A 22,804-nucleotide genomic window follows, 5' to 3' on the forward strand; every position below is an offset into this window, starting at 1 on the left:
CAAGACCAAATCTAAATTCTTTGTTCTGAAATGCTTCAAGTTTTGCCAATCCCTATTTTTCATCCAGAACTTGGAGCATTTCAGACTAAAGAATTTAGATTTCTGATTTTAGATTCTGGCTGAATCAGGTGACCTGTCTTAGGCTGGTTCTGGTGTCTCCCTTTCCTGAGAGGTGCCCTGGGAACATGCTGCATTCTGCAAAAGGTCAGCAAATAAAATCTGGATTGAAAGATTTAACTGTGTTTTAGTAATACATACAATCTGTTTCTTCCTTGAGATTTTGAAATGAATTTGTTTCTTACACAGGTGAGTACCAGCACTGCTGAAATACCATAGAAGAGGAACTGACATGTATAAAATTTGTAGTAACAAATTTAGGAGTTCCTGATTCTTTAATTAGCTAAAGCTCTATATGTAATTGGGATGAAACTCAGTCAAACCAAAACTCTGACTATTCTGAGCTCTAGTGATCTCCTAGTTATGTGGAAGCTGAATTATGTTATGTAAATATCTTGCATATTACAGCATCATGGAATAAAATAGGTTGGAAAAGACCTCTGAGATCACTGAGTCCAGCCTTTGTCTGAGCCCCATCTTGTCAAGAAGACCACAACACTAAATGCCCCATCCTGTCTTTTCTTAAACACCTCTGGGGATGTGACTCCACAACCTCCCTGGGCAGCCCATTCCAATGTTTACTCACCCTTTCCATGAAGAAATTTCTACTAATATCCAACCTAAATCTCTCCTGGTGCACTTCAAGACGATGTCATAGATACTCCAAATACCTACGTGACTGAGCAGCTCTCTTCTAGAAAGTACTTCTGAAAGATGTAGATTGACTGTTCTGGCATTTTAGATCCAGTAGGATAATTAATGAAATTAATTCCATAATTTTGCTGTGTTGAATCCTGTTGCTAAAGTGTGTGTTCTTTTCATTATTTCAGGAGATCTATCAGTGGTGTGGCTCATCATGCAATAAGTACGAGAGGCTGAAGGCCACACAGGTTGCTGTTGGCATTCGGGACAACGAACGAAATGGAAGGTCCAAATTAATTACTGTGGAAGAAGGGAGTGAGCCAGAGCACCTCATAGAGGTACTGTAATGTGCAAACTTGTTGCTGACATAGTCGTGAATAAAAAGTTCTGGCAGCTCAGGAACTAAATCAGATTGGGCTGATGTTATGAGTGATGCTGGATAAATGGTATAGTAGGCCAGTCTATACCTTTTCCTTCCTTCCTTACCCAGGCAGTATTAAGTTATTTGGGCATTACAGTCTAAGATAATGAATCATCTGAGAATACTTTTGCAAGAATAAATTTTTGCTCTATTGAGTTAGCTGTACAGTGACTGAATTAACACTATGCCTCACACCAGAGCATGCCATCAGCTCTGTGTGAAGAAGGAGCATCCATTTGGGACAGCACCAAACAAAGATGCAGAATTACTGTGTGTAGAAAGTAAAAGAATGTGGCAAATTGCATATTGATTTGGGTGGGGGCCAAGCACACTGCTTTGCATACTTCAAGATCATATGCACCTAGCCTCTAGTAACCCCAGTGAGCCCCTTCCTCATATGTTTAGGAAGTTTAACAATTTACTTTAAATCCCCAGATTTCAGATATCACAACTGAGCTGATCAAAGTACAGTGGAAGAAAAATTCCCAATTTATGGATTTTTCAGATCTCTAAAAGTTAACAAACACTCATGTGTTGTTACAGGTGGCCTACTAATAAAAGCATTGGCACTTGACATTTGTGTCCTAAATTAAGCTTCTTCCATTCATTCTCCAAAGAGAAGGAAGAGGGAAGCAGGGTCACAAAGCAGTACTTCAATAAAATGGAATATGTACAGCTAGGATATTGTCTTGTAGTCCATACTAAGTTCAGGAAGTAAAGCTAATGGTGCATGCAGGAGTGCAGTTAGTTTTTGTGCTGCTTTCATTCAGTGTGGTCATATCCAGCATAACTGGTCACTGCCTGAGAGCAAAACAGGTGCTGAGCCACCAGCCCGTGGCCATGCTGGCTGTGGGGACCCCTTTGGGTGGACTGTCCATATTTGCAATGACCTTTTCTCCTGTGGGTGTGAGTACAGATATGGCCACGTTCAGAAGAAGGGAAGGTGGCACACAGTGTACCAGAGATTTTTGAAGAGGGAAGAAACCCAAGCAAACAATGCTCTGGTTTTTTACTTCCTTGAACAGACTTTCCACACTGGCTCTGCCGTGTCGCATATTTTACATGTATAGCTCTTTTGAAAAGAGCACAGATTGACAATTAGAGAGCAACCTCCTGCTCCTGATTTGAATCACAGCATTGGGTTGCATCCTGCTGCAGCTGTGGCTGGGTGGCTCTGGGATCCTGCCCCTGGCCACAGCTGCTGCTGCCAGGCCCATCCTGGGGTTACCTCTGGAGGCTCTGAATGGAGCTTCTGGTACACTCATGTGTGACTTGGGAGCACTGATCAGAGCAGCTCCCTTTGCTCCTTGCATGGTGCAGGTGCAGATAAGTTGGACTTTTGTGCTACCCCAGTGAGGACATGGGCCAGCTGCAGACTGCCTCCCTGCCATCCCCCTCCATAGGCTCTGAGGGGAAGGGATATGCTGCCCTTCCCCCTGCATCTCTTTCCCATGCTTCCATTTATTGTTTTGTGGCAACCTCAACACATGATTAAGAGCAGGAAAACACCAAGGTGGCATTTTGATCCTGTACTGCATTGTTATTGTATTGGGGCATAAATTCTTTCTTCACTTGCACAGCAGTGTATGAAGAAGATTCTGCTTCTGTTTTAGGATTCTGAATATGGAGGGAACAGAAATGGGTCGTTCAATGCAATCAGATTAACTGCTTTTATTGCTGCCACTGTGATGAGCCCAGTTTGAGTGAGTGTGTCTGCAGTCAGGATTTATTTTCTATTCTGCATCGTGCTATCCTTGCTTTTGTATGTGCTGCTTCTATAACAGGGTCTGCAGCTCAGCTGTGGCTGTCCCAGTCCACTCTGAAATGTGCTGCTAATAAGTCAGGAGGGTAGTTAACCTCATAAACATCTAAAATTTATTTATCCTTATTCCTGCTCAAACTGTTTCCAGTTTCTGGTACTTTTTGTTTGGATTTCTCCTTCCTTCCACAAAATTGTCTCTTTACTTGCTGTTACACTCTCCCAGGCTAACTGCTGTTGAGCTAACATTGTTGTTTGTTTCTTCCCTCTACATCAGGAAGGGTGGATTTTTGGCATCTCCAGCTTTCTTAGAAAAAGCTTGATTTATTTTCTGTGGAAAAGAATTACATACTTTAAGTATTCATTTTGTCATCCAGTATGCCACTGAAATCAAAAAGAGATGTCCTAAAATTATCTCCTCTGACAAATGTCAGGAATGATTCCCCTTCCTGTGAGCTAGAAATCTGCTTTCATATCAGTGGCCAAACTTGCTCATGTAGTGCCAGTAGATGCTTCAGGCAGGGGCTGACATACCCATCATGAGTACCAGCAGAAAGAGCCAACACTGATCTCATTCCTGCTCCATAACCACAGAGTTGTGACTCCCTACAGAAAAGCAAAATTTCTGTGCCTGCACCCCACCTCAGAGGCAAGACACAGGCTGGCTGAACTAACCCTGCCACACTTCTGTCCTGCTCTAGGATTATCAGAGGCAGCTGTGCTGTGATGAGGAGGTGTTTCCTGGCCAGCCCACTGTCCTGCTGGGAGCTGTGGTGCTGTGGGTGAGGTGAACTTGTCTGATGAAGGCAGTTACTGCTCCCAGCTACCATTTTTAGCAATGGGAAGAGGCTGCACTGCTCGAATTTTCCCATGGGAGAGAACTGTCTGGAGCTGCTGTAGGACTGGATGAATTGCTGTGGCAGACCAGCAAGACACAGCTCACTCACCCTGGGAAAGGAGCATCACTAGAAGCTGGGTATGTGAGTAGTTTTGACAGCAGCAAGCCCTTTTTCATCTGCCACCACAGGCCACACAGTGACCATCCTGTGCTTGCACTCTGGAAACACAGCATGTCTGGGAAGCTCAGACTTGCAGTGGGAGTGCAGAGCTTCTCAGAAGATGCTTCAGGGATTACTAGAACTCTGACTGTGAAGACAAGGCAGAAGTTTTCTGTGCACATCAGAGGTATTTGTTATCTGGCTTCATCTCCATGTTTGGAAAGTGAAGCCAGATACATAAATCTGGCTTTAGGTGCCAGATTTGGGTGAGGTAAATTTAGGTGAGGTAGTGACTGGCAGGTTTAAAGAAGCAGTGTTGTATAGGGTTGCTACCTTGGAAAATTAAAAGAGAAACTGACCACCTTGGACAAATTGCTGCTGTTGCTGTGACTGGTCACCAGTCTCAACAGAACATAAAAAAATCACCAGATGCCAACTCTGCTCTGATTTTCACATGTAAGCAGCTGAATAGTTACCCATTCTGCTGAATCTTACACTTGAATGTTTGAATTGTGTTACTGGAAATTTTTGACCTTCATGGGACCAATCCAAAAACAGATCTTAGCAATGCTTGACACAGTTTGGTAGCTGCTGCCTGTGCTGATGCTGATACTCATCCTTCTCACTGCTTGCAGTGGTAAGCAGGGATCTCACAGTGCTGCTTTTAGTTTCCCAAGAGATCACTGAGGACTGAGAGCAGCCAAAGTAATTGGCAGCCAAGCTCAGGACAGACAATTTTCTTACTCTAGTTGGAATCTCTGCTCTAATTTTGAAGAGAAGAGAAAATTGGAGAAGCTGTATTTTAAAAAGTTTCCCATAATCTCGTTATTTAATATTGTGGAGTAATGGCAAACTAGAAAAACAAGGAATCAGAAATTAGTGTATTTGTGAAGATTTCTAGTCAGCCAGCAAGCTGAGGGTGCTTGTAGTAATGTGGGAAGCATAGAAGCATTCAGTTCTGAGTCACTCAAGGGAAAGATGGAAAGCATCCAATCTTCCATTTGTTGTGCAGCAATCCCTTCATCTGGTATCATAACTCTAGAGATGAATAGAGGAGAGGAGAAAGTCTTAGTATATTTGTTTTCCTCTATTTGTGTAATTTGAAATATTAGACACCCTAAAATATGTTTATGTTGACCGTACTTTCTGCCTACATAGACTCATCTCCCTGTGGTACATTTCAAGTATGTTGGGCAGCTGTGTCAGTCTGCAGGGTATAAGAGCCAATGAAAAAGTAGGATAGACTGAGTTCTACCTAAACTAAGTGTTAAGCCTGCATCTGCTCCCTCTACTTAATATGTCATGTTCAGCTAACACTTTTCAAGATGCTTCTGTTTCTCTGAGCCTGTCTGATTCATAGAATTTATTGTTCCCTTACACATGACTCCCTTAAAACTGCAACTCTTGGTACTATATGATTGCTGTGGTTTTTACTGCTGAGACGTTTTGTTGTGGTTTTGTAAAGGTTTTTGATTTTCATGATTGAGAACAATGAAACCTGAGAACTGTGACAGCTGAGGTTCAAAACCACAAGAAAATGAATCATCTTGTTAGTATGCATCTTTGGAATCACTCCTCTGCCTTTAAACATAAAGCTCTGCCACTTTTCTTTACTCAGCATTTGCAGTTGTCACGTGCCTGTTTTTGTGAGTATTCTAGAGCCCTTACAGCAGGTGGGTCCAAACCTCTCATAAAATACTTGTATAAAGATTCAGCTGGTGTAAACACCGAGCCACAGGGAGAACCTCTTCCTCCTTGCTGGTAGAGCAGCCTTTCTCCTCTCTGCTCTTTCTTTAAAGCCCCTAAGCAATGATTAATCATGAGAATTGCTGAGTGCCATTGTATCCAGTGATGATTGTTTTTGCCTGTGGTGTGAATAAATACTACAGGTGAATGGTCTGATCATATTACAGGCAGTCACACCTTCCTACCTTTGTAGCTGGAAAGGGACTGGCAGCACTATGCACTGCTAACTCAGCCCTGTGGATAAAATCCCAAGAGCACAGACAGTAAAGAGTGCATTGCAAATGCAAGTTACAGAGGCTCTAGACTCTAAAGACCCAAATAATGCAAACATGTTGAAAACACGAAGCTCCAGTAACCCTTAAATTAATTGGATAGATGTCTGCCCATATGGGTAGAAGAGCAGGATCACTTCTTCCTTTCTTACTAAATTCAAGCCCTTAAAAATTATTTTTTACAAAGCAAAGATCATTTCCAAGGACAGCATGGAGCACAGTGAGGTAGCTGGGGAAAAGTGAGGCCTGCCTTGACATGTAGGTGGGTGTGAGAGTGCAAGGACATGTTGCTCTAAGGAGCTGTGCAGGTTCCTGCAGTCCCTGGCTCTGTCACATGGATCGTTACCTAAGGCTGGAAGAGCAGCACGTGCCCCACTGCTGAAGGTACTGGTTTGGTACCTGCTGCTTTCCCAGAGCCAGCAGGAGCTGTCATCACAGCTCTGCAAAAGCAAAAGCTGCTTTTGCCACTCTCAACATTTGTGTTCCTTCTTATTCCCTTGCTTTTGGTTGTATTATGAACTTAGTCATGCTAAGGGGAGGTTTGTTTGTTTTGTATACAGAGGAGTGAAGGAACAGTGGGATGGATGATGCAAGAGGAGGAAGAGGGGTAACTTTTTAGAATAATATTTTATTCTAACTTTTTGTGGACTACAAACTCCAGGCATTTGTTAGGGATTAAACAATTGTTTAATTGTGTAGCTTGTACAGTTTTAATCAAATGCTCATAAGCTCTGAACTGCATGTAACTGTCAGGCCCCAGCCTGAACCTGTTCACAACCAAAAAAAATGCCCAATATGAAAAGTAATGAAGCCCTGTCTATGGCTTTGGAAATATGTAAAGCAAAATTGCCTGTTATCATCTAAATTGAGACAGCTGGAAAAAAATAGACATTATTCCAAGGAACTTTGTGAAATAAATACTAGAAATGAATTTCAGTCCCAGGGTAGAGGCAGTATTGAACAGTCATGTACAAAGGAAAATGAATGCCTTGAGAGAGGGGCATTGAAGGACAGTGAAAGTTGTACCAGACCCCAGTGCCAAGACTCAGTAACACAGGCACACAGAGCAGTCAACTACATTTTCTTGAGAATACAAAGACTTAAGAAAGCTAATGCACAGAAAGTAGCAGAACTACTAGCTGTAGTTTCTATTAGTAGTTGCATTGGCTACTCAAATGAACAGACAGTTTTCTCAGGCTGCTTTGAAACTATGGGTCAAATTTATCCCTCAGGAACACGAATATGCTGCTTCACTGGAGTGATTTTGGGCATAGGTAGGTGTCAGCAAGAATTTGGGTCCTGTCAGTTTGATCAGTTTGTCGGATACAACCCAAAATAGTCCAGGGGAATAAACCTATGGGGTAAAAATCTTACACATGACTGTGCACCTTTCATAGCAACACCTGCTCAGTGTGAGGAGTGGCAGTTTACCAAGCATTCCAGTGTTTGTTTAAGCTTTATGATGGGCTGTGAAAGTGGGTACAAAGTGCAAACCCCTTGCCCTTCAGGGTGCCAGTTTCAAACTGTCAAAACCAGGAGTTCTGTGTTTACAGCAATGGAGCCTATCTCCGTCATTAAGGACAGTCCCTTTCCTTGATACAAATTTACATTTAAATGACTAAATTAACACAACTCAGACAAAACTTGCATGGCCTGGATTCCAGTACATCTTAGCTGCTTTGCACCAGCTGAGCATTTGGCCCAGCGTTTTTCCCAGACCCATATAGAAGATAAAGAGGGGTTTGGCCAGAGAATGGTAGAGGCTGGTAAGGAGAATCTTCCTAAACCTTGGGAGTTGCCCATAATATTCTTCAAGCTGCAGTTTTCAGTCGTGGCTGCCTGAAGCCACTTACTTAAATGACAGGGAACTGAATAGGAGCTGCAGGTGGCAAACACATCTGTAAGCCAGGCTTCTAATTAAGTCTCTAAATACGGATTTCAATGCCTGCATTAGAAATTTAATTTCAGAAAGAAAATGTTCAGGTGTATCACACTGCATGGCATGAGCTAAATTCTTTATGAACAGCTCTACTAGCAGGTGGTTGAAAACCTAATTTCTTATGCTAGGAAAGTTGCTTCTAAACTAGGTATTTTAGGGAATTTCTAAGATCCTAATGATTTCCTGGAAGTACTTGTGATCAAATGTGTCTCATTTGCATTCTTGTGGGTGAGAAAACCACTCATCTTTGTTATGTTTCCTTCTTTAGCAGCTGTAGCTCGCAGGGCTACCACATAAATCAATTATAATCTTATAATTACATGTTAGAATATGAATAGAGTTTGTAATGGCTTTTTTCCTTTCTGTGCTATACTATCAAGAAATCTCTTGGTGAAAAAGTACTATAATTTTCACTTATTAAATGAGCATAATTAAGAGAAGGCCAAAGACAAGAGATGTTAGCACTTATCTCCACATGGGATTGTTAGCTCTTATTTCAAGGTACTTCCTTGCAACAGGGGAATTTCATGGAGAGGACCTGAAAGGGTAGATTTTCTTTGCTGTATAAAAAGCTCTGAGATAGTTTCTTCCTGGCATCCTGCATCTCTCTAACAGAAATGCACCTTGAAGGGGTATTTTTTCTTGTTTTTTCTGCAGGTTTGTCTCCTCCCAGCCCTTTGCAGAGCAACTGGGGTCTGTGTGCAAGGTTGCCTATGAATTTTCCGTAGTGAAAGTTCTGTAGTGCAGGAAGGGCTTAGGGAGGAAAAACTTCGTAGATTTTGTTGGGTTTTTTTTAAAAGAACTCCGCATGTGCACAGATTGCTGTCCAGGCCATGTAAAACTGGAATAAGAATCCTCTCTTTGGGCCAAAGTGAAGCACAGCTATATGGAAGAAAGCATCCCATGTGTTGGGGGATTAGTTCAGTATTTTCACCACCACAGTGTGTGATGCTGAGGAAATCTGTAAATATAATTATTGCAGGTACCGCAGAACAGGCTGTTAGGGCCAGGTCTTCTGCTTACACAACTGCTTATGACTTTGATACTGTCTGGCTTTACCTTTAAAAATAAAAGGTAGGTAAATTAAGATTTAAATACTGCAGTAATGAGTGCTGCAGCTTCTAACTCTGAAGAACTGTAAATCATAGCTGAACATTTTGGCTCCTTTACACAGAATTTTAGGATGTGTAGGAACTTAAAGACGTAAATCAGTTAGTGGAGGGCACCTGAACCAGCAGGAGGAAATTATTTTCAAAGAGCTAAGCAGGATATATCTCCTAGACAACCAGGTGAAAAGAACATTCCTGCTCTCTCTGTGCTAATAAATATTTAATTTATTTCAAGCATCAGCAGGAGTCATTAGAGAATATCTGTCAAAATACTCTCTGAATTGCTTTCTTAAACATTAGAGTCCAGTCTTTGCTCTGTCTTGGACCAAAGAGTTTAGTGTCATGTCAGGGAGGTTCCCCTGCCATATCTGGTCTGTTTGCTGCATGGGACTGGAAATGCTGAGCTTGTGAATGCAGCCAGCATTGCACTCCAAAAATATTCCAATGCCCCGAGTGGCTTTTCCCATGGTCTAAGTGCTGAAACACCTTGCTGCAGCTCCTCTGCTCACCCTGATGTGTTACAGCTGCCTGCTGCTGTGCATCCTTTGGGAACACTGATTTCCTAGCAGGGTCTCTGCCTGCCAATCATGGGCTGCTGCCTCCAGCTCAAGCTTCATGGAGTGTTTGCCACACTCCTCTTTTCACTCCCATATTGGTATGGTCCAGCCACAGCCTTGGGACCAGCTGCAAAACCGGAGGCACTTAAAAGAATGAAAAGCTGGGAGTGTTGTGGTTTTGTCAGATAAATATTCTTTATGGCTGAGGCTCCCTGTTGGCATTAGTTACTGATTTATTTCATTATTATACAACACATAAGCATGCACTGTCACGTAGCACATATTTTATCCACAAGGCCTTCAAACAGATCTGCAAAGCTGCAAAGGCTTCAGTATGTACCTCAATTTATGAGGTAAATAAAGCAGAAAAAATGGGCAACTCAAGTACACGTGCAAGTGTCTGCAGGCTTTGGGTCCCATATTTTTAATACTACTTCTGGTATCAGAGGATGATGTTAACAAAGCAGTGAGATTAAAAATTTAGGTAGAAAGAATTAGTATAAATGTAAAAAGATGTGGAGGTGATTGACTAGATTATTTTTAATTGTGCTGCAGGTAGGCAAGTGCTGAACAGCTCAATTTCCTGTGTTCATTCAGCAGCAGTGATGATTAGAAAAAGACTGAAGCATTTCATAGTTACTGCCTTTCACCCTCCTGGTTTCTTTTGGCATGGGATCATTGTTCATCTTGGAGGCATCCTAAAACCCAGATATTCGAAGATAACGTAGGCTGGGGATTTCCTCATTTCATGCACACCCAGTCTTCAAGTAAATAACTGGCTTAGGTACTGCCAGCTGTGCAGTGCCAGCAGGACAGAAAGCTGCCTGTTTTACCTTGCAGCCAAACTATCAAAAAAAAATCAAATTTTTGCTCTCAAGACTGATCTAGACACCTTTTTGTGAACATGTTATCCATGGCCAGTTTCACAGAACAGCCAAATAATGTTAGAATGTTCTTATCATGTGAATAAAGACTTTATATTCAAATTATCCCAGACAGATATGCAAAGTTGAAAATATCTTATTAAAAGCTGCCAAAGCCTAATGCCCTATTTTTAGGCAGTTAAGGACAGAGCTTTGAAAAATTATGATTTGCATTTGAAATTCCTGAGACAACAAAAACTGGCTAAAAATGTAGGCCATAATTTATGCATCAAAAGTGTCATGAGCAGCTGATGTGTTTTGCTGTTTAATATCAATCTGAAGTCCCACAGAACAGATTTAGACCTTAATGCCAGAAAGTCCTTTTGATAAATTACATGGTAAATGCCTGGAAACTAACAGCATGCCAGAACTATTTGTTAACATAAACCATCGTTTTGCCCACTTCTCAGTGCATTATGGCTGTTTCCATCTTCTTTTCAATCTGTGTTCAGGAGGGTGGGAGGTTGCCTGCTCCAGGTGAGCATGTAATGAGATCTCTTGTTGCTGGAATTGCTAGTGAGAGGCCATTTCAGGCAGAAGCCCTGTGAGCAGTTCAGTGAAGGAGAAGTTTTTCCTATTGGGAGTGTAATTTTTTTGTAAGACAATGAATATTTGTTCAAATTGATGGGAAGAGTTCCAGGTTACAAAAACCAGTAAAATAAGCCTATTTGGTTATTCATTATCTGACAAATGTCAAAAGTCATTTTTGTCTGGTTCAGAATATCCTCAGCAGTGGTTGTGCTCTACCAGAGGGACCAGTAACCCCAAACAATTAGAATTTAAGCTGTGGCTGTTTACTTCAGCAGAGAAGGCCTAAAGCCACCTTTGCCTGATGATCCTCTGTGCTAGGAGCCAGGGTCAGTCAGCCAGGTGGTTACTGGCCTGCATTGTGTTCATCCCTTCCTTTCTCTGATGGATTTTTTTCCTGCTCTAGTATATATTTGAGACAATACTTATTTCAGAGAGATGTTTCTTGTGATATTCTTCTCTGCTTTGAAGGTTAATAAAAATCTAAACCATTATCTACCAATGAGTTCATTCTGTGTCTGTTTTTCAGGCCTGTAGTCCTGCACAGTGGCTTTATTCTCTGTCACAACCTACACGTGTACCTTGAATTTGGGGAGCAGGATATACTTGCTTGTGTCAAAGCATACAGGAAAGTAAATTATGAGCTACTACCCTGACTCTTTTCCAAAAGTATTAAGTAATAAAATGTCATTTAGGCAGCTTTAAGCTGTGTCAATTTCTTGCTTTTCTTTCTATTGGTCTAAGCATATAAAGGTGGGAGTTTGAGAGGTTTTGAGATCTGATCTTCAGGATCACAGCCACAACAAACAGTTCAGTTTCAGTCCCAGAAACCTTACCCAAAGTGTTTATATGAAGAAGAAAATCAAACACAATGCTAGTGTACACAAGTTAAATGGTATAAAACTGGTTTTCTTTCTTAATTGACCTTCACTTGACATGCTGTGCAGGTATTGTTTTCCTAGGTGGATTTTCAGCCTCACTGAGCTCCTTAAACTTCTTGCTCCCATTAAATCAATATCAACTATTTTATGATGCGGAGCTGGCTTCTCCAGTTATGAAGAAAATACTTGCCAAATTTCTTTTAATGACTTTAAATTATTTACCTTGTCACATTCCTTCAGATTAAAAACTTCTTGTCTGTATTTCTTCTGTTCTTTTTTTAAGGGTGGAGTTTCACTTCTAAGTAAAAGCATTGCCTCAGTATTTTGCACTTATCTGAGGGGGTACAGATACTTACAGAGAAGCGCTTATGCTCATGCAAATATGAAACAGGTTTTGCAGGCAGGATAAGCTACATTGCATTTACCACAAGTGAACTTGGGCAATTGTAGAGGAACTGATGTTCTGTTGGTTTGCATAATGGGAGTCTTGTACTAACCTAGGAGTGTCAACACAGAAGTCTAACAGAGCTTAAAAACCCCAAAATTTTAAGATTAATGCAGACTGACTTCCTGTTATATGCCTTCAGACAAGATCTAAAGCTATGGAGTTAATGAATACTTCTGCTAAAACAATGCTAAGCCCAAAGAATGAAGGTGGGGCATGGATATGCTTTCAGGGCCCCTGATTACTCTTTATATTGCTGTTGCTGATACTATGATAAACATAATAATAATGATTATTTAAAAAGCGGTTTCAATGTCTTTGTGTCCAACTGTGCATTTATGAAATTTAAGGTGGGCAATTTGCCAGGATTGTTGGGCATCTGGGGAGCAGTGTGGCTAGGTTGTCTTGTGTGTACCCAAAAGGGCATTGCTATTTCCAGGTGTGTAGGTTGGATTTTTGGGTCTGAGTTCTTGGCATGTTTGTGAGTCAGGGTCTCACACCTCAGAGCATGCAGGAGAGCCAGCCTGGGACTGTCAGCACACTGGGCCATATGGTGTCAAGACCCAGAGGAGCAGCCTGGCTCCTCTGGGTCTGCAGAAATTATTGTATGAGCACAGTTCTGTGTAAATTGCAGCCATAAGATTTGTATGAAACTAAGAGTGTATGTATATAAGTATCAGAGGACCCAGTGTCCTTCAAATGGCCTGTTGGGGTACCTTGCTGCAAAGCTTTGGGAGCCTATGACTGCAGTCTCAGTTGGAGTGATTTGTTTTCTTTTTGATCCATCACATGAGAATTATCTGTAAAAAGGGAGGTGCCCCAGAGAGCTACAGCTCAGCCAGCAGGTCCTTATGTAATGATACAACCCAGTTTCAGCATAGCAGTTAGCTGTTGTTTCAGTACTTTTGTAATCTTACTGATAAAACTATTAATTTTCATAACATGCAGACATCATATACATGTGGAGGCATAGCATGGGAGTGTGCCTTAGGAGTAGTAAAGATAACTTCTCTGGAAGGCATTTCTTTGGAAAGAACATTATTTCAACATTTTTTCATGCTTTGTGTTTAAGTATGGAATTTTTCCTTCCACGATCTGTCTCATCCTCCAGCCTGTAAGACAAACTGGCCACAAATACATGTTGGAAGCTGCATAAACTGTTCCTAGGAATACAGATGTGTACTGACTATATATATATTTCATACATTATCACTTTATATAGTAAGTATATCTATATGTGTGTATGCTACCTGTCTTCACAGTTGGTGCCTTCACAGGCCCTAGGTCATTTAACCTTGTATCATCTTCAGGTTTTGATACCAACACATGCAGGTACCACTAGTGATTCAGCTCAAAGCATTTTCTGACAGCTGTGTTGGCTGCACAGCCCTCCTCACAAGTCCTGGCTTTTCGTACCTGGTGGGAGGAGAAGCATGTCTTGTCCTTTTTAACAAGCGTCACCACAATGCCAAGATCTACAAGCAACTCTGACTTAAAATGCGGAACAGGACACTCTCAAGGCCCTTCTCCATTTGTTTTTGGGCTCTTCTGAGAAAAAGAATTACAGAAATTAATAGTTTGTGTTTTCTGTTTGCCTGTGCTGAAGCACAGGGCTAGAGAAGCTCTATTTGGCCAGAGAAGCTGCTGTGCAAGCTGCTGTGTAATGAGTTGTGGAGGGGTTTCCCTGGAACTAGAATGTCTCATATCTATGACTGCACCTGCACAAAGGGGGTTCTAACCCCTCTCCCTGTGGTAGTACCCATGAATTGAGATTTCCTAAGACCAGCTTTGTGAGTCTGACAATAATTCTCCATCTACTTCAGAAAAACATTTCTGCATTTGGTTTTGAGACAGCAACAGCTCAGGCCAGCAATCTAACCTGTGCTGGGCCCAAATTTAAAACCCAATTTTTAAATTATAGGGGCTGCTTACCTTAATTGCCACTAGAATGCAGCACCCAGACCTTGCTGTAATTAGAGAGGCTCCTTCTGTCAAGGTGCCTTCACAAACACCAACAGGCACTATTTGCATTGAAATATTCAGAATGACACTTGCATAGTTAAAAGAAAAAAAGGGATTTTGTATCAACATGCATAACTTACAAAGATGCTGCAAAATAATTGTGGGGCCACAGGTATTCTATAGGAACAGCAAGGGAAAACACTGACTTTAACTATGTCAGAAGCCAACATTTTTGTGGGGTTTTTTGGGTCTTTTGTTTGTTTGTTTTGGAGGTTTTTTGGGGTTTGGGTTTTTTTTTTTCTTTTGCTGTAAATGCCTAATTAAACAGAGCACTAGTGAGTAGAAACTTCTGGGAGTTTTATTAACAAGAATCTTTTAGTTACTGAAAGTCAGATATTACAGAACCCACAAACTTGTTCAGTGTCTGTTCAGGTAAAGATGTATGCCTGTTATTTGGCAGTTTTGTGACCCTGGCGTTACAAAGACAGGTAGGGAGGGAAACATTTTTAGAAACCTGGTGCCAGTAAACTGCATATGCCCTTCTGTTCTAGCTGTTCACCAGTACAGTGGCACTCTGTTGTGGACATGGAGGCCAACTTGGCCTATAAAGCAGTAAATCTGCAGCCATGTAGTGTAAATTCAGGACATGCTGACTGAGAGCTACTGAAGAGCTATGGGCAACATCTTTCTTAAACAGGACATTGCTTTCTTGTCTTCAATGAGTTGCAGATAAAATTTACTAGCTTAAACTGCAACAATCACATATGAAAAGGCCATTTTAATTTTATTTTACTATTTTACTGACTGTACCAGGTAAGAAAACTCCACAGATGGCAGATTTATATTAAATATTTATTCTATATTGTTTTTCTTTCCAAATTGTTTGCAGCTGTATTCTTTGTTGGGCTTCCCTGTTATCAAATATTTACAGGCTTTTTCCCATGGCTCCACATTATATTGCACAGCATTTTATACAGATAATGCACAAGTTCACAGGAGGCTGGCACTGCCCTTGTACTTTATGTTAATATTTAGTCTCTCAGACGTATCAATTACTACCTTCACTCTGGGACATAATTTCATAGGAATCCATAATATTCTGTATGTAACCTTTGGATCTGTCCACATATATGAGTCATTAGGGAAAGATCATCAAGAAAGGATAACTAGGACTTGATAATGACTACCTGATCTAACATATTCTTGATGAACCTCTGTAAATTTCTTATAGTGGTAGTTGTTATAATATTGCCCATGGTGTAAAACTACCACAGTAGTTAAAATTGATTTTCTACTGGTAGAGCAAGAAAATGTTTTTCTCACCCCATAAATTATTTTCAAGATCCTAGCTAAATTTTCCCCTTAAAATGGGATTAAGAATCTGTAACTTCTAAGATTAATGAACTCATCATATGATATTTTATATTACTAATTTAATTACTTTATAATTTCAGCTGATATATTTCATTCCGTCAGTTTTAATTTTAGTATTGTTAAACATTCTAAGAGTAATGTCATTCCAAAAATTACAAGATGTGCTTGAGAACAGTTCAGAAGTTACTGGGAAGAAAAAAGGAAGACAGACAGGTGAACACACACATAGAACAGGATCGCATACACCTTTCTATGTGTATTTTGTAGTGCATAGACAGCCAGCAAATTGTCCTGAGGAACAGACATCATGTAGGCATAAAGTTACTGGAGATCTGACACAGTTTTTAAAAATTATCTGTATGTTTGTGTTACTTATGAGTTTGGTTTTAGATTGTCTTATATATAAAGATGATCCCAATTATTTGATTTCTGCAACAATACATCAGTGTACAGATATTTATGCTCCAGCACCTACTCTCTTTCTTCACTGAATTTCTTATTCTCTTATACAGGTTTTAGGGAACAAGCCAGAGCTCCCTGAGTGTGGTGATGATGAGGATGAGCTGGCTGATATCACAAACAGGAGAAGTGCTAAACTATATATGGTAAGTTGTTTATTTATCTACTTTTAATTAGGTATGCTCAACAGTAGTCATGCTTTTATTCATTCCTTCCTCATAAATGGAGTTCTGGCTTCATTTACAGAACTGCTCTTATTTTAGTTTATTTGCAGCCAATGAACAAATTTCTCAAAGGATGTCAATCAAGGTAGTCCAGGTAATTTGAGGGGAAAAAATGGATTACATTTCTGTATACTCAGGAAACAAGTTAAGCATGGCTTATGAACCATGCACTGCAGGTCAAAGAAGAGTTAACTGCTCTTAAATCATCCTCTCTTCTTAATTTTAACAGGGAGACTTTTAGTAGTCATATATGACTTAGTTATTCTTAGCAGAGTTTAAAAGATGGACTATTCTTAGCAGAGTTTAAAAGTTTCATTATATTTTATATTATCTGTAACCTTATTCCTTTCCCCATCATCACTTAACAAGGAGGATTTGGCTAGCAGGTGGCACACTCTGACAGCATGGAGTGCTACTGGATCCCCATGTGTGTGACCCTGTAGGTGCCATCTGCACTAACTTTGGGGCTGTTGTGAAGTGTGAGAGGTGACGAGTCACTCCCTCTGCAGCTTGTGCACCACACAGACCACAGGACAGAGCCACCTCTCTCCCTGCCTCTCACATGATTTTTCCACTGCCCATACAGAGGTGTATGTGGGGTTTACAGGAAGCCTGTATGATGTGATCATTGTTACAAAGCCACTTGTAGTCATACTTGTCTATGTGTTGCGTTTAGTTCACATTCGTTATTCCTTTCATGCCAAAAATCTGGTGTATATTACTCTTCATAGCAGGGATTTAAGGGAACAAAATGGAGAGGAAAGAAGAAAGCCTGCACATATATATATATATATATATATATATATATGATCAGGAGCATTGAAGTAAAACATAACTAGAGAAGGGAAAGTTAATTTTTGAATCATAAAAGTCTCTGAAATTTCTGTGGTTATCTGATAAATTAGTGTAAGTACACAGTTCCTGCTAACAGAGCTCTGTTAGCTAGATTTAAATGTGTTGCAGTATAGCAGTGAGTATCAAAGGCAGGGGACAGGTCTGGTGAGCCCTCAAAGTAGGTATAATGATTGATTTTTACTTGTTGTGTGCAGTGGTAATTTCCTCTTTGTACTTCCGTAATATAAAATGCAAGATACAATGATGTGTTTAAAATTAACATTTAATTATGAAAGGAAATAAAGACTGATAGAAAAGTAATTACAATAGTAATAATCTATTTTCACTAGTAATAACTGGTCTTTTCAGCTATACAGGAGTGATTTTTAAAAGGTTTTAAAAGTCTACATGAACTTACAGTGGTGGTAGAGGTTACAAAGCAGATTCTGGAACAGGTCATACATTAGAGTTTCCAGTTAAAGAACAGCAGGTTATAAATATAGGCAATTTACCTGTTAGTGTCAGTGTAGGACTATTTTATTATGGTTCCAAATGCTATTGTTCAGCATGTGCATGTGCCTTTGGCTTCAGTGTGATTTGCTTGGCAGTAGGGACTATTCCAGTGGACGAGAAACATTTATTTTAAGAAGCTGCAAGGCAAGGATCCCACAAACTCCCTAAAACTAAGAATACATCTCCCTCTATTGGATGTAAAATGAACTGAAACAAAGCTTACTTTACTTCCCAGCAGTACACCAATTTCATTTAGCCAGTTATATAGGAATGGCAGCTGATTTTTATACTAATTTCAGAAATTAATTTGTCTATAAAAGCCAGAGTTGATCTAAATTTGACATTACTGTTTTCTCAGGTGTCAGATGCGAGTGGATCCATGAAGGTGTCCATGGTAGCAGAGGAAAACCCCTTCTCTATGGCTATGCTTTTGTCTGAGGAGTGCTTCATTTTGGACAACGGTGCTGCTAGGAAGATCTTTGTGTGGAAAGGTGAGAGGTCACTTGTACTGCACATGCAGAAGCTATGCAGAGATCCCTAAGGAGTTGGCACAACACCCTTAGGACACTAACAAGAATTTAATACTGGCTAGGCACTGTACCCTGCACACAGCTCTTCCCTGCTACGGGCTGTGGACAAGGATTACTCACTTGTGTAAGGACCTCAAGACCGAATCTTGTCTAAGGACCCTATTTTTGAAATATTTGTAAGAGTGGGTGATTAAATGCTTATCTAAATGGCAAGTACAAAGCAAACATAAATAATTCTATGAGTTCTGTATACTGTCATCAAATCCCTATCTTCTGGGACAAAATCTGGACACTGAACATTCCATTTGGGTAGGTAACGCCATGGAGGTGTGAAATTGAAAGGTGCGTGTCTAGAGCATAAACTAAAAGCATAAGCTTGCAAATAATTTAATATCTCTTTTTTTTCTTGCAAATATTTCTCTGAGGTATCATCAGTTGGCAATTGCTTTGTCTGCGTGTTTCCCTGGGGAAGAATACTACTACTGTGGAATTAGGTCTTGACACCTGGATTGCTGTAGTGCTGCCCTTCAATCCAGTGCTCTTTTTTTTTTTTTTTTTTTTTCTTGGTCTGAGGCAGCTTATTAATTATTCTTTGGCATTTTTATTTTGTTTTACCATGTGCAACACTAAATAATTACTTGAGGCATTTATCAAGTCTCTCAAGTCAGTCCAGGAGGCATTGTAAGCATTTTGTTTGTAAACATTTGGGGAGCACTGTGCTCAGATGGCTTATGTCTGTCTGTCCCCCTGATTCCCAATTGTCATTCTATATGACAGCTCCTAGAAGAACCAAGCCAACAGAGTCAGGCATAAAATAAATAAAATATTATTTAGGTATCCTCACTTTGCTATTGCTGGTAAAAATAATGTGTGGAAAACCCCTATTAGGCTGTGAGTCTCACCCTTGCACGGGAGGCTGCAGCTATCATCTCTGCAGGAAACCTTCAGGCCGCTAAACTGAGAAGTGTGAATTACTTAGGTAATGGTCTCATTCGAAATGGGATACAAATGTATACCTTATCAGAGCACCTGATTAGACTGTGAGGTCTTTGGAATTTAGCCACTGCAGCCTGCTGGGACACAGACCCTATGGACAGTGTCAATCCCACAGAGACTTCATCTAACACTGAGCAAGGCTGAACAAGGAGCAGTGGATAGGGAAATGGATAAATTGCAAAGCTCGGCTATACAAAACAGGAGTTTCTTTTACTCTTTTGCACTGCCTGAAGAAGTGGAGGCAGTTCAGCTTTATTGACCATAATGCAGCCCAGCAAAGGAAGAGTCAGAAAAAAGACCCAGGGTACTTGGAGCCAAGCAGGTATTATTAACCAGTTTTTGTTCTTGTAGAAACACTAAATGCCCCCTTTTTCTCTCTTTCTGTTTTTTCCCTTTAAATTAACTGTTTCCAAAGCTATCAAATTACTGTTTTGGCCATTCAACGTCACAAGAATCTTCTTGCTCATGCTATGTGCAGCATTTGTGTTTATTCAAGACTGAGGGAAGAGCAATGTCAAAGAGAACCTGGCTTGAGGATTACTTGTTTTTGAAGGTTCTGTGAGCTTATTGCCCTTTTCCATGTACTGTTATCCTTCTGTTTTAATCAGGCAAAAATGCTAACCCTCAAGAGAGAAGAGCTGCCATGAAGAATGCTGAACAATTCATACAGCAGATGAATTATCCTGCCAACACACAGGTGCGATCTATTTGTGGAGGTGATACCAAGAGAGCTTGAGCTCTGTTAAACACATCATTTTTAAGTCAGCAGAAAAAATATTTTTAGTGGCTTATAAAACATAAGGGCAATATTTCACATATCATCTAGAAAAGTTTCTGTTTGGGTAACTGTGTCAGTTCTGTTTTCCTTCTGTTTCATGTGTCTTCCTTCATTTCAGATTCAAGTCCTTCCCGAAGGAGGTGAAACACCAATGTTCAAACAGTTTTTCAAAGACTGGAAGGATAAAGATCAAAGCAATGGCTTTGGCAAAGTCTATGTCACAGAGAGAGTGGCTAAAATTGAGCAGATTGAATTTGATGCTACCAAGTTACATGAGTCTCCACAAATGGCTGCCCAGCATAACATGATAGATGATGGTTCAGGGAAAGTGGAGGTAATTTTCATGTTTTAATAAATTTTATCTTATCTATTCTGCTACTTGTAATGGGAAAATCTGCTACTTTGTGTTTTAATTTTTGTACTGTTGTTTAGATTAGCACTCTATTAGTGGAATGTTCTTTTGATGCTTATGAAAGTCATCAATAGAAATCAAACACCAGAAATATTGCCCCTTACACAATACCTTGTAAATATTTACTTTAAATAGATTCTTAGTCTAAAGGAGAAACTTCAGGCTTATTTCAGCTTGAAATCTGGAATGGGAAGACTTGCGCTTGGAATCAGAAATCCATTCCATGTCTTTATGTAGGTATCCAATCTGGTTTCTAGAGGAACCTTATTTGTCCCTAGAGTGTCTCTAAGGTAGAGAGAGAAAAAGATGACTGTACAGTCTTTCTAGACCTTTTCATATCCCACTTCAGGACTATCTTTGGACTACAAAGGGCTGGCATGGCATTGTATCAACATGGCCTGTTGCATGCAAATTACATGTTGGGCTTCTGGAAGAAAAAGAAGGGATGAATACCTACACTCTCATCAGTGTATTTTTTAGATTTCTAGAAAACACTCACACTTGGGATGGTCCATAGGCTTGAGCAGCCAATTGTTTGCTGAACTGGGCTGTAGTGAATTAAATAGGAAGAAATCTACCTAACGCCACGTTACCTGACTGCAGTGTGCCTCTCCAAAATGATATGTTAGTTTTATGATGGATCATAATGTTGTCCCATGTCATATTGTCACTGTAAGGTATTAAGAAAGTTCATCATGGCGTTGTGAAGTGATCATGTGTGAAAAAAGCATCAAGACAAAGAGAAGTGTGTTGCAGCCCCTTGTGGATGGTCCTTATTAATTCAGGATGTATTTACCTACTTCATGAATAATCCTCCCTGTATCTATTCAATAACACTTGGGAACAGAAAGGACACTGAAGGGATAAGATAGTAAAACACTTTGTGAAGAGTCTCAGGATGCAGTTCAGCAATCTGCAGTGATTTCCCTGTTTCCTCAGATCTGGCGGGTGGAAAGCAGTGGCCGAGTTCCTGTGGGACCTGAGACATACGGACAGTTCTATGGGGGTGACTGTTACATTATCCTCTACACTTACCCCAGAGGGAAGATCATCTACACGTGGTATGTTTGGCTGCCTTTGCACAGACCTGCAGTGTGTGGATATTATTTTATGTTGACTTTGTCCTTTTGAGTAGAACACACATAAATGTAAGATTGTTCACTGTGAGTTTGTCATACAGCACAAGCTCTGGGTTACTTTGAAGCTAAATTTAACCATTGTCTTTCTCCTTGTCTTCCTCAGGCAAGGAGCCCATGCTACAAAAGATGAACTGACTGCTTCTGCATTTTTGACTGTTCAGCTGGATCGGTCATTAAATGATCAGGCTGTGCAGGTTAGTCTCTTGTGGATAAAATCCAGCAGAGCATGTGATACATGGAAATTTTGATAAGAATTGAAAGGAGGAGCTAGCATTTAAAGACTAGAAATGCAAATTGTTCAGGTCTGTATCAAGCCAAGCACCATGGGATTCTGTTAAATTTGCCAGAGATTGCCCATTTGAATCGTCCTTTCTGTATGCAGTTGTCCAAAAGAACACAGATATGCCAGAACCTAAAACTGCCTTTACTTTCCTTTGATTTGCACTGTTTTAAAATTAGGTTTCAGTCCTGCCAAGACTCACAGACCCTGTGCATATCCCAGTGCAGACTGAATGATAAGACTGTCCAGGGCAACTCACTCCATGCAGAGTGTCACAAGTCAATAGCCATGGGGGAGCTCTCCTGTCTCCTTCTGATTGTGGAGGAAGTTGTGATATTTAGCTCAGACAAGACACCTGACTTTTAGAAGGCCAAAACTGGGAGAACTGAAAGCCACATGAAAGACAGAAGAGGAAAGCCTACTGGAATTGTGCAACAGGATCTGGCTGTTCCTTGCCTCATTGAGAAACATAACTTGGGTTTTCCTGTCCCCTAGTGCTTGCAGCTCCATGAAAGCAGGATACACATCCTCATGTGCAGAAATGGGGTGTGCAAAGCAAGGCACAGGACACTGGCAACTAAAGGGTTTGAGTAGATGAGCTAGTCTTTAGCTTGACTGGGTGTGTTCTCCTTGTATCACTACTGAGAAGGGACAGGTAGGTGAAGAGCTGAGAGGTCTCTTTTCACAGAAAAACTTGTAAGATGACAAGGGACAAGCAGAGATTTTCTAGGCAGCAGAAGATAATTCTGTGATTCCCATTTCTTAATTACAAAAGCAAAAGGCTTCCCCCACCCACCAAGGTAGAGTTAATTCAGTTGGTAGCCCAAACTTTTAGCCACTAGTCAGTTATGATTCTGATTGGAATTATACTAAGGAAGGATTAGAACATGTTTAGATAATTACAGCTTGAAATATTCCTAACAAGTGCTCTGTATTTGGACTGTGTCCAGCACAATGTGGTCCTGC

The 22,804-nt window shown here is 40.5% G+C and overlaps 1 protein-coding gene across 5 annotated transcripts in view; it reads left to right on the forward strand.

Moving 5' to 3' along the window:
- Positions 1-22,804, forward strand: part of SCIN (scinderin) — a 69,543-nt gene that overhangs the window by 38,150 nt on the left and 8,589 nt on the right. For all 5 annotated transcript variants that reach the window (XM_071429097.1, XM_071429096.1, XM_071429093.1 and 2 more), the window contains 7 exons: positions 948-1,097; positions 16,186-16,278; positions 18,062-18,194; positions 19,838-19,926; positions 20,126-20,341; positions 21,359-21,480; positions 21,662-21,752. In XM_071429097.1, the coding sequence (XP_071285198.1) occupies positions 948-1,097; positions 16,186-16,278; positions 18,062-18,194; positions 19,838-19,926; positions 20,126-20,341; positions 21,359-21,480; positions 21,662-21,752 (894 nt within the window). The remainder of the gene's footprint in view (positions 1-947; positions 1,098-16,185; positions 16,279-18,061; positions 18,195-19,837; positions 19,927-20,125; positions 20,342-21,358; positions 21,481-21,661; positions 21,753-22,804) is intronic.

Source organism: Agelaius tricolor, unplaced genomic scaffold (assembly GCF_023055355.1).
Source record: "Agelaius tricolor isolate 1412-34295 unplaced genomic scaffold, bAgeTri1.0.p SCAF_6, whole genome shotgun sequence".
In the NCBI taxonomy this organism is placed as follows: domain Eukaryota; kingdom Metazoa; phylum Chordata; class Aves; order Passeriformes; family Icteridae; genus Agelaius; species Agelaius tricolor.